The 15,320-nt window shown below is 35.1% G+C and overlaps 1 protein-coding gene across 3 annotated transcripts in view; it reads left to right on the forward strand.

Moving 5' to 3' along the window:
- FER (FER tyrosine kinase) overlaps positions 1–15,320 on the forward strand; it is a 157,891-nt gene that overhangs the window by 116,493 nt on the left and 26,078 nt on the right. For all 3 annotated transcript variants that reach the window (XM_079331053.1, XM_079331054.1, XM_079331055.1), the window contains exon 17: positions 1,804–1,927. In XM_079331053.1, coding sequence (XP_079187179.1) covers positions 1,804–1,927 — 124 coding nt within the window. The remainder of the gene's footprint in view (positions 1–1,803; positions 1,928–15,320) is intronic.

Raw genomic sequence — 15,320 nt, forward strand, 5'->3', positions numbered from 1 at the left:
GTTGACTGTGGAAAGCTTTAACTTACCTATACAAAGAATACTAATTGTGAGGATTATAGTTTACACTGATGTTGTTATAGCAAGTTTTTTTAAATAGAGAATTTTTGCAAGATTTTGGGGGGATTTGTTTCTGTGGGTTTCTTGCATGTTTGTGTTCTTTCCTTTTTTGTTTGTTTTTTTTAATTTATTTTGTTTTCCCAAGATATCAAACTGAGCTTGTGTGTCTTTTAAGTTCTTTCTACAGAAGGTTGTCAGCAATTCTTAATCTTCAGTATTGAAATATTGGTTGATTGCTAGTAGAGTTTTTTTAAAGATTTTAAATATCTTTTAAGGTCTTAAATGTATTTTTATAAGCTACCTTGATTTACTGCTCTCATTCAAGTAATGCGACAGTTTGTCAAGAAGGGAATACCTCACATTCACAAAGGCATGTAGTGATACTTTCTCATTAAAAGATTATTCCTGCGTAGAGAGCAGTGAGGTCTCAGCACATAAATAACAAAATTTCCATCAGCTTCTTGTGTGTGTTGGAGAACTGAATTGCTTAAAAGTTATTTTTAGCTGTCTGCTGTTACTAGAATAATTCAGTTTACATGCACAAGAAATGATCCATAATTAATTGGAGTGTTTATCTTACTTCCCACTGGCAATACCTACTTTGTACCAGTTACCAGACTATGTCAGTAATCTGTCAGATTGAAGAAAAGGTGATTATTACCCAGTCCAGTTTGCAGTAGTCATCTGTCCATTTTCACTGGAATTTAAAAGTCAGTATAGAGTATTTCAAATTGGCTTTAGAGTCAAGGCAATCTAGCCACGTCTTTCTCTCCCATCTTACTTGATTTCTTACGCTATGCAATATATATATAGATAGCCTCCTAAAAAAATCACATATGAAACTTTTAATATAATACCTTCATTTCATATTGCTAAGAAAAGGAAATACATAAAATTGTGTAACAGATTGCAAGAAAGAATGCTAATAGTCAGTTCTGTCTGAAATGAAATGAAGCAAATACTGGAGTAATGACTGGCTACTACCAAATAAGATATTATATAAAATGTATATATATTACAAAAATCTTTAATACATTTATATCAATCAGAACATGGCTTCACAGTGTTTGCAGAATATTCTTCCAGCTCACCCTTGTCCTAAATCAGCTTTTCAGAATATTTTTTTGCTAACACAGTTTGGTTTTTGGAAGTTCTCCACCCTGACCCCTCTCATTTCTCAGATGGGAGAACAGTGGATTTGCTCCTCCAAGGCAGAAGACTCTGAAGGCACTGTAATAACTGTTCACCTTCCACTGCCCTGGTCAAATGTCCAGCCAACATTGCCTAAGAAGAAAACACTCTGTCACTCCTCCAGCACATCAGTGTAAAATTTGAGAAACATAACTACAAAATTGAAAGTTGAAAAGTAATTACTTTCATGTAGCTAATAGGGCTTAACGTGTTTATTCACAATTAATAATTCTGTGGTTAGAGAAGAATACGTATCACAGATTATCAGTTGTTTTTGTCAACATTTTTTAAGTAAGTCTGTATTTAACGTACACTGGTGAAGACTAGGTGTATCAAAGGCAGGCTGTGCAATTTTCACTTTTAAGTACCTAATATTTAAAGGGAAAATATATTTTTGAAAGCTTAGTTCCTTCCTTTTTCTTGTACTAGCCTCAAACTGATGGGATGAGGAGAACAGCTAATAACCTGCATTTTGTTTGGTCTTATTCCCCTTATGAGAGATAAATGTGAGTATCCTATCAGTCTGACTCACTGTCAATCTGTCTGATTTTCTAGGAGGTGATTTCCTGTCATTCCTAAGAAAGAAGAAGGATGAGCTGAAAACCAAACAGTTGGTGAAATTTTCATTAGATGCTGCCTCTGGTATGGCATATCTTGAATCTAAAAATTGTATACATAGGTAAGGAAGATTCTTTTTTTCTCACAATTATACCATTGCTCAGTGGAAATGCAAGGTGTTAAAAGGTGTGTGGTGTTTATTATCATAGGAATGAACCCCTCTGATTTTAAAAAAATGCACTTTTTCTGAAAGCTGGTCATTATTGCTTGTCTAGTTAAAAAAACTAATTTGGGTAAAAAGTAAGTGCTACATTATTTGATGTCTATGGTTTGGTGCTATTAATAGAAGTTTAAAATTCTTTTTCACCCCAATAATATGCATTGTAAGGAGCCTGATTCATACAGTCAAAATTAATCATAGCAAGAAACAGCCTGTGAGGCTTATGTTATGTCTGAAATTTACAAATACCTGCTGGGCCAACAGAAGTTGAGGTATGTTTGAAGTATGCTTCAGAAAAATCCACTGGTTTTTCAGATAATAGAGAAGAGCTGAAGTTCTGTATATTAAAATATTAATTGCCTGGACTGCTTTCTCTGAAATATGAATTTTTAGCTTTATGCTGTTGGAGTTTCTTATTTCTATTCCTGCAATTCCTTTTTCTTGTTTCTTCTGCAGTTTGACTCTGCAATTGCTGTTTATACTCCATTTGTATCAAAGGGGATGGAATTAGTTTCCACCTGTTGTTTGTCTCTCAGAATAGCACAATATCTAGGCTGCTTAATGCTGTGGCTGAAATACAAGGTGTAGACATAATGATGATACATTTCACAGAAAAATTATGGAGAATGCTTTCATTTCTGATGTTGATGTCTTCCACTTTGTGGAACATCTGTAGATGAGCTGTGTGACACCTCACTTACATAATCAGTTCATTTGGGATTTAACACCTTTCTGGTGAATGCTGTTATCGGAGACCTAAGTGGCATTTCTGCATTTCTCTTAGATTTTTATCAACAGTGAATTGTGCAATCCTGCACATCAAGTTAACTCAAACAACTCTGCAAGATCATGACATGTAAGAAACACTGAGAGAAAAAAAAAGGATTGTAAGCATTCTGTCATGACAGAATGTGTTTCAGCCTGGTTCTGTTTGTCAAGGATATAATGGCATAAAAATCAGAGCAAGTAACAGCATTAGTGATTTACACTAGCCTCCTAAATGCTCATAATTGCTTAATAACTCCTGTAACACTCAGATCAGTGTTAAGTTTGAAGTGCCTATTTAAGCTCTTGTGTTCTTAGAATATTAAATCAAAGATAAAAATAGTAGCTGGATAGCTGAAGTTTGTAATTGCAATTACTGAAAAAACCCAGCATTATTCATAAATATTATTATTCATAAAATGATAGTGTGCCTAAAATATAAATAGTTTTATAAATTTTTTTTACACTGGAAAAAGGGTATTCTTGTGCAGATATGTGGAATAGAACTGTTCTAATAGCCATAGATGACAGTGTGGATTCACTGTATCTCTGGAAATTGGCTCCGCTGGTTGATGAAGAGGAACTTCTATCCCTAAAATCTGTTTATAAAGCTAATAGTGATCTGGAGAATGCATTTCAGAGACATGTGTGGAGCATTGTCCTATCATATGAAGATTTCATTGTTTCTTTGTTTTCAGTTGGTAATCTGAATGTGAATGTGTCATGTAGTTCCCAAGTCAGGAAAAAGAGCTGAAATCTAACCTTTTTTGTTAGTGCCATACATTTGCCAATGCACACAGCCTGGATAACATGTACTGTAGTACAAGGAGAGAAGAACTTCTTTCCCCTTTTTTACTTTTTAACTTCTAAAATATTACTGAAATTTGTTTATTATCACAGATCATTACAGAAGGTTATCACAGGTTTTTAGGAATTCTGAATTAAAAAAAAAAAAAAGAGTTTTAGGTGTAGCCAAACAAGCAAACCATGTGTTCAGGAAAATTGCTTATTTTTATGAAACACACAGTTTAATGAATCAAAATATGCATTTCCAGTGTTAGTTTACCAGTCTTATTTTCTTCGGTATACAACATTCTTTTTTGTTTTATGTGGTTAGCCATAGCATGTGCTTACTTTATTTATGAGTTAATTCTAAATTTGAGAGGTAAATGTAATGAAAATTTGAGAATCAGGCAACAACTAACCAAGTTTGATGGTTTTTGCAGTACTTGAAGGAACTTGTGTTGCTTGGTTTTTCTTTTAGGTACTAACACAGGTTGATAATAAATGCTGACTCTAGGAAAGTAGCTCATGAAGTTTTAAAATGTGTTTGACCAATGGCTACACTGCAGTTTAGTAGGATTATCATACAAGAATTTTGCTAGGTCTCTTCCCTGTTTGAGCATTGTTCCAGGATTTCTGGACACCCTGGAGAATGGCTGGAGGTGAATCAGTCTAGAACCCGTCTGCCACAGATGCCCAGAAACACAGGGAAGCCAAGCTGTGTTGTGCTCCATGAACAAGTTCTTTGGTGTTCTGACTCAGAACCCCACTGGAATTTCCCAAGCACATGTGGCTGCATGGTCGGTACAATGAATCTGGGAGCCTTTGCTCCCTCCTTTTTAGGTCAGGTAGAACAGATTAGTCATGTAAGTTTAATGCTGACAGCATAAATGGGAATGGAACAATTCAATTCATAGCAGGAAGAATCTCTAGCTATCTGTAAATAAGAGGTTTTCTTAAAGAACATTAAACTTGTTCTTTTTTTGTCAGAAAGTTCATCTACTGAAAGTGTTTCTCAGATAAGAAGAAGGTGAGAAAACTACCTAGAGACGATGGACTAAGCAGTAGTTAAAAAAACCTAAGTTTTAATTTATTTAAAGCTCCATAGGTTTTGATTACCATTGCTCAAAGATCAGTAATGCATAATTAGAAATAGTTTCTATTACATAGATTGCAGTAAAATGAAATTGGTTTGCTTCATGCTGTTTTCTTTCTACAGTATTCAATGTGCTGATTGAAGGATTTTTTAGAATCCCACATATTTTTTTTAGTAGTTTAGAGGACTAATTTAATACCATGCATGTTTGGTTACCTGCTAAGGGAAATTAGGGCTACTCATGAGTTTACTCACATTATTTTTCATGCTGCTCTTTACTTGTAACTGCAGTAGCTACACTTAGCCTTTATATTTTAAAATTCTACCCAAATTTGTATTGGATTTCAGAAATTACCGTCTGAATTGCACTTTAACTTGGTTTCAAGCTGGGACAGTGCCACAACTAATGTGCTGTTTGTTTTCTATTTTTTATGTGTTAGTTATTTCAGTAGGTGAAAATGCTTGCATTGGCATTGTAAGTGATTATTGAATGATTATTTGACCTACATTTGCATTTGCTCTAGCATCCAAATATCACTTGTTCTTTGCTCTCTCTCTCTTTAAAGAACAGAAATGACTGCACTTTCAGGGGAATGAAAAGCTGCGTGAAAGTATGTTATTTAAAAAATAAAAAGAGTGCTTGAACATGCACAGAAGAATGTAGTAATTTCATCTCATTTAATTAACTTGAGGTTGAAGAATTGTTTCTTGCTTTCATTATTACCATATGCTATTGTTTAGATAGTTCAATTTTTCTGTTAATTAGAAACAGAAGATAAGGATGGAGATGTGATAATTTGAGTTGGCTTAATAAGCATTTCTGAGTGGCCTTCTCTTACAGTATTTGATTTACATGTGGTGAATTCATTTGTCCCTAATTTATGTTTAGTTTTCAAAGCAGTCTTGGCGGCCTAGAGGAAAGCTAGCAATTTCTGTTGGACTCTACTGGATGTGCAGGGACATCTTCTACAAGATCAGGTTGCCCTATTTGCAATAGATGCACTGTAATAGACTGTGAGGAAATAGGGCCCAGGGTCCCTGAATTCAAGGTCAAATTTTCCTTCAGTCAATGAATTTATCTTCTGTAAGTCTACTGTATTCTGAATTAAAGATGTGTTGGTTGGCAAGGTGACCATGCTCTCTGGTCTAGTACTTCCATTTTGAGTCATATTGCTGCTGCTTCTTTTTGCCTTGGTTTTGTAGCAGTGTTTTGTTAAATCTGTGTAAAACTCTGTGTTTTGTTAACTCTGGTTTACTTTCATGTTATGAAATCCTGACTCTGTGGATATTAATTCAGGATTTCTGCAGTTTTCATTAGATATGTATAATTTAATTTATAATTTGCTAGGAACATACTTGCTTCACTGCTACTAATCTAGTTTAGCTGATCTGCTCTGCTATCAGAACTTTTTTCCTCTCAAGTCTGGTAACTGCTAATGTACAGAATTTAGGAAAAAGGTGTCAAAAGCCTTTCATAACTGTGAACTTAAGAACTATTTTAAATAGTTAATTAGGTCTTTCATTTCCTGTGAACCTTCTGTTTCTATCTGGAACAATAGTTCATCTACCACAAAAAGGATGAAAAGTGATCCTTTTCAGTTCAGCAAAGGTGCTGAGAAGTTGTGTGTGTGTTTCAGGAGGGATTGGAGTCTCCTGGGAGCAGGACAGTGACACTTTAACTCCAGAATGGAACAGATCTCCTTCCTAAGAAGGAGGAACAACCTGTCTGCTTAATTGCTTTACCTAAATCCTGTGGAAGACAGTAACTAAACACTTCTCTGTGCATGCCCTTAGGAGACCCACACAACCCTATGCTCTCTGGAATTACAGCTTTGGTTCTGTTCTGCAGCAGCTTTGACTGTTTGAGAACATTTCTCTGAATATTGCGTTTCCTTCTGGCCAGTTGCAATGTCTGAGGCCTTTACTGCAGTTTCTGTATTTTTTTCTGCTAATGTATGGCTTACAAAGAAAGACTACATTTTGGTGGGAAACCACCCCAGCTCTCTGACGTTTAATGCAAGGATTAATTTGCTGTTATTAATTATCTTTTTACAATTCCTTCAGAATTACATTTATGAAATGATGATATGAGATGCCATTTCTACAGCTGTCTTTAATATAAAATATATTTATGACCGAATAAAAAAATATATACTACTATGTTGATAATATCTGTTGATGCCATCTCAAGGATTAAGTTTTTCAGAGAATTACTGTCAGTGCCACAGTTTAAACACCCCATAAATGCAGTGAATAATCATAGTTTTGATCCTTTTATTTAAGATTACATCTCTGTTTTATATAAAATGATTTTTCCAACCTTTTTTTTTAAATGTGAATGTTAGAAATACTTCCATTCTGTTTAAAGATAAAAACACAAATGGAAACTTAAGAGCTGTTACTTTCTGAAGGCCACTTTATATAAGATATACTGTTAGTCAAAATAAAAAGAACCCACTGAAATTTACTCTGCTGTATCTATAAAATAATTTTTAGTCAAATTTTGAATTTAATTGGCACATTACCATGTTATGAGCTTATATTTCTTAATATGAGCATACCTTATGCAACCTTCTCTGTTGCCTCTTAACTAGTAAGGTTTTTTCCACCCAAAAGAGTAATTCCACTGACTTTATTAGGTTATGAAGATACTGTGCAATTACAGCATAGTAAAAATTGCCAATTTAATGCACGTTTTATTTGTTCTCTTGGTCATAAGTGGAATGGAAGAACCATTTGCAAGACTACAAAATCCTCCTTATAGTTCTGTTGTGGGTAAATAAGGATCTGTCTGCCAACTCTTTCCATAAAAACCTGAGATTGGAGAGCTGCTCCTGGGACTCCCATATATTGCTAAACAAACAAAGGAAGCACTTCTTCCAGAACAGTGGTGCTGCTCACCTCTCACTACACTAATGCTAGCACTCCACCAGTGCTGTTGAGGTACTTGGTCTGCCATGATCCTTCTTTGATCATGGCTGTTAAAACCTACATTTCAGACCATAATATTGATAAAGACAAATGTGTCACTGCTTTCAAATGCTCCAGGAATTTTTTTCTTACAGTTTTCACATTACTTTGTTTCTTTAAAATGAGGTGTTTCCAACCCTAAAATAACTAATATGGGACCTTATAACTGCTGTCATCCAGGAGAGGCAGGTGTACACTGCTACATTTCACTAAGTTTGCCATATGGGAATAGATTATATTTACCAGGTTTCAGCTTTTAAGAATCAATTTTCAAGGCATATCCCTGTCCTTTTTTTCCCCTTGCTGTCACGTTGGTAAATGTGGTTTGTTGTTAGAGAAGTACATTTACAATTAAATTTGGATCAGTTCTGAGTTAGGACTTCTGGTTGTCTGAGATCTTATTCGAGCAGCATGATTATCTTTTTTTTTTTTTTGCGAGCTTTTAAGAATCTAATCTGAAAGCATTAAGGGAAAAAAAAATCATGAAACATGAATATCCAAGTCCATGAATATTGTATACTTCAAATTCATTATGATAAATTAGAGTGATTATTGAATTCTAAGTATACTGTAATGAAAAGCCTGTGAACTATGGTGAAGAGTTGCTTCTGAATAAAAAATTGAACTTTCTTCTAATCAGTTATTTGTTTCCCTAAGATATTGGATTTGACATGGCTAGTAACAAAAGAATGTAAAAGGAAGAGAAATACAGTTTTTTCTTCATGAATTCTGTATATTTGTTGTACTGGTGGGTACTGCTTCCCCTTGTGTGCTTTACTTGAAATTCACCCCAAGCTATATTAAAAGCAAAGTAGGCATCACAGATTGAGCTTTGCCTGTGAGCTTAGCTGCACAAGGCTTTTAATTAGTTGCAGATGTATGGGTTAGGATGGCCAGCATGTGATACAGGAAAGGTCTAAATACTCTTTTGTTTACTGTAAATCTCCACGTCATTCTGTTGCCATAAGACCATGCTGTCTTTCATATATTCCTTATGAGTGCTCAAGGTAGTCCTGTTACCAGAGGAGTTAGTGGCTACACTGTGTAGGAAATACATATTTGAATTGTGACTGTTTCACATTACTGTGTTAAACAGACATGCAGTTAAATAAACAGACTACACAAAGTATTATATTAACTTAATGATTGTTACATTAATGATAGAACTGGAAGCACTGATGCTTTTTTCCCTCTTTAGGAATAGCATGGTACTTTATTCAGCTGCTATTAGGATGGGTTTTGTTTGCCATGGGGATTTTCCAGTACTAATTATCTCTACCACGTACTACTCTTCTTTTAAAATATTAAATTATAAGGCATCTATTCATACTAGTGGAAAACAAAGTTATTGTTCAACTATGGTCATTCTGAGGCTAATATTAATAATTAATGTTCCCAGAGACCAGTTTAGTATAGGATATTAGATTATGCTGTTCCTTAGCTTCAAAAGGCAAATTGACATTTCTTTATACTAAATAAATAAATGGGAAATTACCTTTTCCTTTCCATGTTTGTATTTTCTTTTGAAAAGGCAGTTACAATGTTTCATCTTTATTTTTGCCTAATTGGCATTTTCTTTGGCTTCCATTTTATGTCTAAAGATAACACAGCTTGTATATCAACTGAATGACATCAGGGATCATCCAGTATGATCAGTTAAACATAGTTCTTTATAATAATGTTTTGAAGTGTCTGTTAAAAGCTTCAATAAGGCTGATATTTTCATTTGATTGAAAGTTTCTCTAGTGGTCCCTGTTGAGTATGTGATTATCATCTTTTATGTGTTCTCCATAAAATGGGGAAAATATCCAGTTATTTCAGACCTCTGAGCTTTCAGTATTTCAGTTTTTCTAGAATGGTGATTTAAAATGTCAGGTAGAGTTAAACTAAAGATAGGAACAATTTAATTGGTTGGCTGGTTACTGCAGAATTATTCTGTAGACTTAGGTATTTTAAAAATGTAGTGTCAATATTGTCAGTAAGCTGTATTGATACAGATACATATGGTGATAGATTTCACTAACTGCTAATGCAAGGGAAGCTGAAAATCCATTACTTTTCATAATAGCTAGAAATTTATGGGTTCCATTTTTGCTTTCTGTTTTGTACATCTCACCTCTCAGTTAGCAGTTAGAGACTGGATATTTACTATTAGAAGGCAAATTCTTCATTCTGGTCAACTGACTCTTGAATTTTTAAGAAATATTGAGTGTTTATGTATAACTTATATGTAACCTGAGGTCTTAGACTCACGAGGAGGAGCATGAAAATCCTCGCTAAGGGGCCTAAGTTATGTACAAATATAAAGGGGCAGAAACATGCCATTTCAAGGATAATATTTTGTGAGAAAATTAGCCTAAACCCTAAGCTTTTTAAAACTCCTTTACCTTCTGATAGTCCAGGGCTTCTTCTTCTGAGATTTCACACCTTTCCTTTACATTGTCCCTGGCCTTTCAGATTTTACTGCACAACTGAGTATGATGCGAGTGAGGGGAAAAATATGCAAAAAGGAAAATTTGTTAAGAAGGAAATATTTTTGTTCTCCTTATTGTATAGGTAAGGTTGTATTACTTGATAACTGATATTTCTGCACTTACCTGTTTAAGAGAATATAAATTAATCTGTTTCCTGAAATCTCAGATTGTGGCCTGGTCTTTCTGCCATGCTCAATTCCTTTTTGGGTTCCAGGAAGCATCCAAAAGAATTCAAAAGAATAACACAAGGTTCAAAATGTAACAAAATGTTGTTGTATATGATGAATATAGTTATCTGGTGTTTTAGAAATGTATCTATTTTATTCTAAAGGGACAGTAGTTTGTGTAAAACCAAAATTAAGTTATTAGAACTTAGTAACTATAAAATAGTGTTCTATAGATGGTGAGGAGAAACATGAAGTATTAAAAGGTAATTATGAAAAGGCTTACATGAGAACAAATTCTTAGGTTGTAAACAATTCATAAGAAATTTCAGAGGAGGAGATTTAGACTTTTTTCTTGTCACAGAAGTTGCATTATTTCTTGCCACTGGAGTTGAATTTACTATATCTTTTTCTCATGTGATATCCCTGATACAGAAAGTTCACTCCCAAAACATAAGTAAGCTTTGCTAGGAATAAGGAAGGAAGGAAATAAGACTGAAAGAAATTGAAGCAAATTTTTTTAGACTCTCTCATTCTGTTTAACAAATAGTAGCATTTCAAGTGTAACATTATTGTACTGAATTTATTTTTATTTACTGCAATATCACTTTCTTGTTGATAAATATTAGGCAAGTATTACTCATTAAAATAATTTGAATAACATTTTTAGAATAATAAATCTACTCACTGTATGAGAGCAACAGGCTCTAATTAAAAAGCAAAAAGGAAAAAATGAAAGTTATGGGCTATTGAAACTAAGATAAAAATGATATGCAATTAGTGTTTGTAGAAGCTGTTGTGCTGCCCATGGAGTTACATAGCTCTTCTGGATAGTGGAAATAATATTTTGTCTACTGTAATAGTCCTGGTACAGTGGAGAGCAGTGGGTGAAATGTAATTAATTTCTAAGAAATACGGGCTGCAGAATTCCATTTGTGCAATGGGCAAAGGAGGTATTGGTAGATGATGAACAACGAATTAGATTAGAACACAAAAGCAGAAAAATGAGGGGGAGAAGTGGGAGAATGCAGTAAATTACAGCAGTTGCTTCAGAAGTGAGGTTTAGGTGGGTCTCTGAGCACACATCATTAAGTTAGGGGTGTGTCAGTGTCTGTGTAGGGAAGCTAAATCGTGCTTTCATTCTTGGGTTTCTTTTCTCTGACGTCTAGAACTTTCCCTGGTTTCTTTCTTACAGGAGAAAATTCTAATCAGTGTTTTAGAAAAGGAAAAAGATGTAGTGTATGTCTAAGGTACAATGCACAAAGATATTACTTATTGCTTCAATATTTTATTGGCTTCCTGATGCTAATTCTTGACATTCCAAAGAGGAATGTACGACAGCTATCTCAGACTGGAAACAACTTTCATTTAATAAAAAATTCTTAAGCACTATGTGGTATTCCTTTCAGAATACCACATATTCAAGTAATTAAATATTTAATTCCTAAATTGTTTTCTGGAAGAACAACTTACTTCACTTTACTGAGTTTTATACACATACATACAGACAAAAATTTTTATCCATTATTTTTCAAGATAGTACTAATGATGATATACCATACTGTGTTTTTTAGCACTGCCTCAGGAGGTTTTTCAGAAGTGCCTGCAACCTTTACATTGTTGTAGTTTTACCCCTGATATATCATATTCAGTATTGTTATCTGGCTGTGTATGTAGTGAAAAACAGGTGAAAAAGGATGTGTGATGGGTTTTAGTGTGTGTTCATGAAATAACTTGGTTTTAAAGTTTATTGAACTGAAAAACTTTATGGCATATAGCTCTGCATATTCAATTAATAAAGAGAAGGCTGTTTTCCAGCTCTTTCTGTAAAAAAGGACATTTTTCTCATAAAGCAAAGAGAAACCTACGTCTGTTCAGCTCAGTTCAAAGGTAAATTCAGTTCCAAGAGATACTGCTCACAAAAAATGTTATGATGAAATTTAAACTGAAAGGAGTAACACTTGCTGAGGATGACTAAAATGAAACCCACAAAAAGCTAAATGCATGTTTTGTTCTCTTTTTGCCATTGCTCTGCTGTTCTCAGCCTCTTTTCTCCTACAGTTCAGCAGAATTGTAGTGTATGGATATGTTTTTATGAAACAATTTTTTTATCGCTGTAGTTTTGACTCAAATAAGGACTTACTCTATGTCAAAGGCTGTTTCAAAATCCTTATGCAAGGCAGTAAACAGCCAGGAAGGCCATACTGGCATTTAACTGGTTTGGAAGATAAATGGGGATCATCAAGGTACATGGAACTGTGAGAATTGTTGAATCAATGTTACAGTATTTAAATGCTTTCAAGCCTGACATAAAAAGCTCCTGGCAATGCTGGTTGTTAGATATTTCATCAATAGTGTTAGCCAGTTAGCCAGTGTTCTGGCTTCTGGGAAATAAAAATAGATGAGTGGAGTAAGGGCCAAGTGTTAAAGCGGTGAAGGCATGTGCCCACCAGAAGGCCCTGTGGGAGCAGCAGCTGAGGGCGGGGCCAGATGAGTGACAGCCGGGCTGAGATGGTGATTGGCTGGAGGAACGCGGGGACAGCGTGAGAGCGGGAAGCTGATTGGGTGGAAGGACGCGAGGAGAGCGGCCCGGCGGCTGAGACAGCCAATGGGTGCCCTCCTTCTGTTCGGTGTTGTGAGGCCTCGGTTTGGTGTCGGTGCTGGCAGGTGGAGATTAAGGAATCAAAGGGGTGATTCCTGCAATAAAGCGATCGGCTGGGATGCGTAAAGGGTACGTGTCACTTTGTTCCCCATTGCTACAGCCAAGCTGCAGTTCAAAATATCCCAAACTTTATGTAGGAGTTAGGATGCTATAAGTAAAACCACTTGATTTGAAAGACTTCTGCTTGGGAATAATTTTGATTTTGGAGATCAGTAAGATCAAATAGCCTACATATGCTCAAAAGGAAAGGTTTGAACTACACTGCTTTGAATATTGCATTTTAGTAGTTAGTTGGTTATAACCATCTCCAGCCCATCCACTAACATAATGGACTGTCCTTTCTGCTTGGTACCATAGACCTCTCTGACTTGTCATTGCTTGCAGGAAGCCGCCCTTCTAGCCCATCACTGTTTGTGCAGACCAGGCTCTCTTGTACCAGATTATCTGGACTAGTTTCTTACTCTTCTTGCAGGGTCATGCATGGATACATGAAATCCCACTCCCTCCTCATGAAAATTCTAAGTATCCCAAACAGAGCAAAACTGCAGAACTAGAGTATGAAATATTAGTATTGTGGTTACAAATATATTTATCTATCCTGGTTATTTCTTAATACATTTTAATTTTGAAAGACTTACTAAACTTCTGTATACATTATTAATCTTCTGTAACGCAGCTGGATTTTTTGTTGTAAATTGGAACCAGTTGTTTTGAGTTTTGTAAGTCAATAAGCATCTCTCTAACCTCAGGGGAGCGTTATAACCTTCAGAGAGAGTCAGACAGACAGAACTTTAGAAGACTGTAAAACTTACGGAAGACATTTTTTTTTCTTAAGCAGACAGTTTCTGCTTCTTTTAACTATCAAGGAGCTATTAAGTTGAAGTTCTTCAGTTCCCTTTTAGGAAATATTTTATAGTAACCTACACAGAGCTTAGTAATCTTTTAGATTTGACAGTGGGCCAGTATTTTTCTCTGATGGTGTTAACATATTATTTAGAACTGCACAGTTTATCTACTGATGTTTTAAGCCCTTTGCAGGAGATGTTGGAACATGGAGCTGGACTCTGAAGTGCCACTGATGTGCTGCTGACACCAGCCAGGGTTAGGAGAAAGGAAAAATTGGTACTCCCTCTAAAGAAGCCTGCAGTTGAGGAAGCCAAAATTTGTGTGAGAGCTTTGCCACACACAGTGTGGGGCCACATTTGACATGTGAAACCAGACTAATCACAAATAAACCCCTGTAGCTGCTTATAATGGAAATCTGAGGAGACTCAGCAGCAGCGGTGTCATTCTGATTTCATGGGAGTGTACCTGTACCCAGCTGGCAATGCCTGTAGTCCTTTTATGTACAGAAATTAGCAGTTTGTGTCAATTGCATTTGAAATTTTGTTGTTTCCCCAAATATGCGAGTGGTTGAAAACCTCACCTTTCCATATGTGATAAAATGAGCAAATGCACAAATCCAGAACATCGGTAATTCTTAGGGTCCCTCCCTCTTGACCACTACCTTTTTGTTGTGTACTATATGCCTGGTAGTGTACCAGTACATTCCAGGGCATCTGACAATTGTAATGTTCACTTTAAGTCAATAAAAAGTTGGATTAAGTTACTTAATCCAACTCTTTGAAGCAGACACTGGTCTGTACACCTGTCAGACTTGTTTTGGTTTATTAAGTAACTGCATTAATAATACAGAATTTCTTATTTTTCCTAGACAGGTTTCTCACAACCTAGTAGATAATGAGCTTTTGTTTTCTGATGCTCAATTTAATTCCAATATTTATATTTAATTGGAATCTATATCTCATTAGGTTTTCTTTTCTTTCTACATGATTGCCTAGCAGTATTTGTTTTCTACTGAATGTTTGTATTTAGGTTTCATTTTTCAGAATATATTATTATTCCAACAGATACATATCCTCCCTCTCTCTCCCCTCTTTCTCCTTCTTTCCTTTCCTTCTTTCTTTTTATTTATTTGCCCTTAATGTTGCTTGCAGCTGCTCCTAATTTGATATTATATGAAAATTCAATTAAATTCATGTTTGACTTTTCCCTCAGATCATTAACAAAGCTGTTAAATGAAAGCAGGCAACTCCAGTTTGTTGCCTTATATTATATCACCTTCTAAGAAATTTCTTACTCATGATTCTTTAAGCAGGGAGATTTTAAATGTTAACTGATGACTAGCTGAACTTGAGTCATTTTATAACCTGTGCCCACAACAAATGCTAAAATTAATGTAATCTTAAATGGCAAAAATGATCATGTCTTCCTATAGTGAAATGGAAGAATAGTATTTTGCAGATTAATGGCCAGATGCAGTAAATCCATAGCTTGGCAATAGTTTTCTAATAGTTTATTCTCTTCCTGTATTTGAATT

This window comes from Erithacus rubecula (genome assembly GCF_903797595.1).
Source record: "Erithacus rubecula genome assembly, contig: SUPER_Z_unloc_2, whole genome shotgun sequence".
In the NCBI taxonomy this organism is placed as follows: domain Eukaryota; kingdom Metazoa; phylum Chordata; class Aves; order Passeriformes; family Muscicapidae; genus Erithacus; species Erithacus rubecula.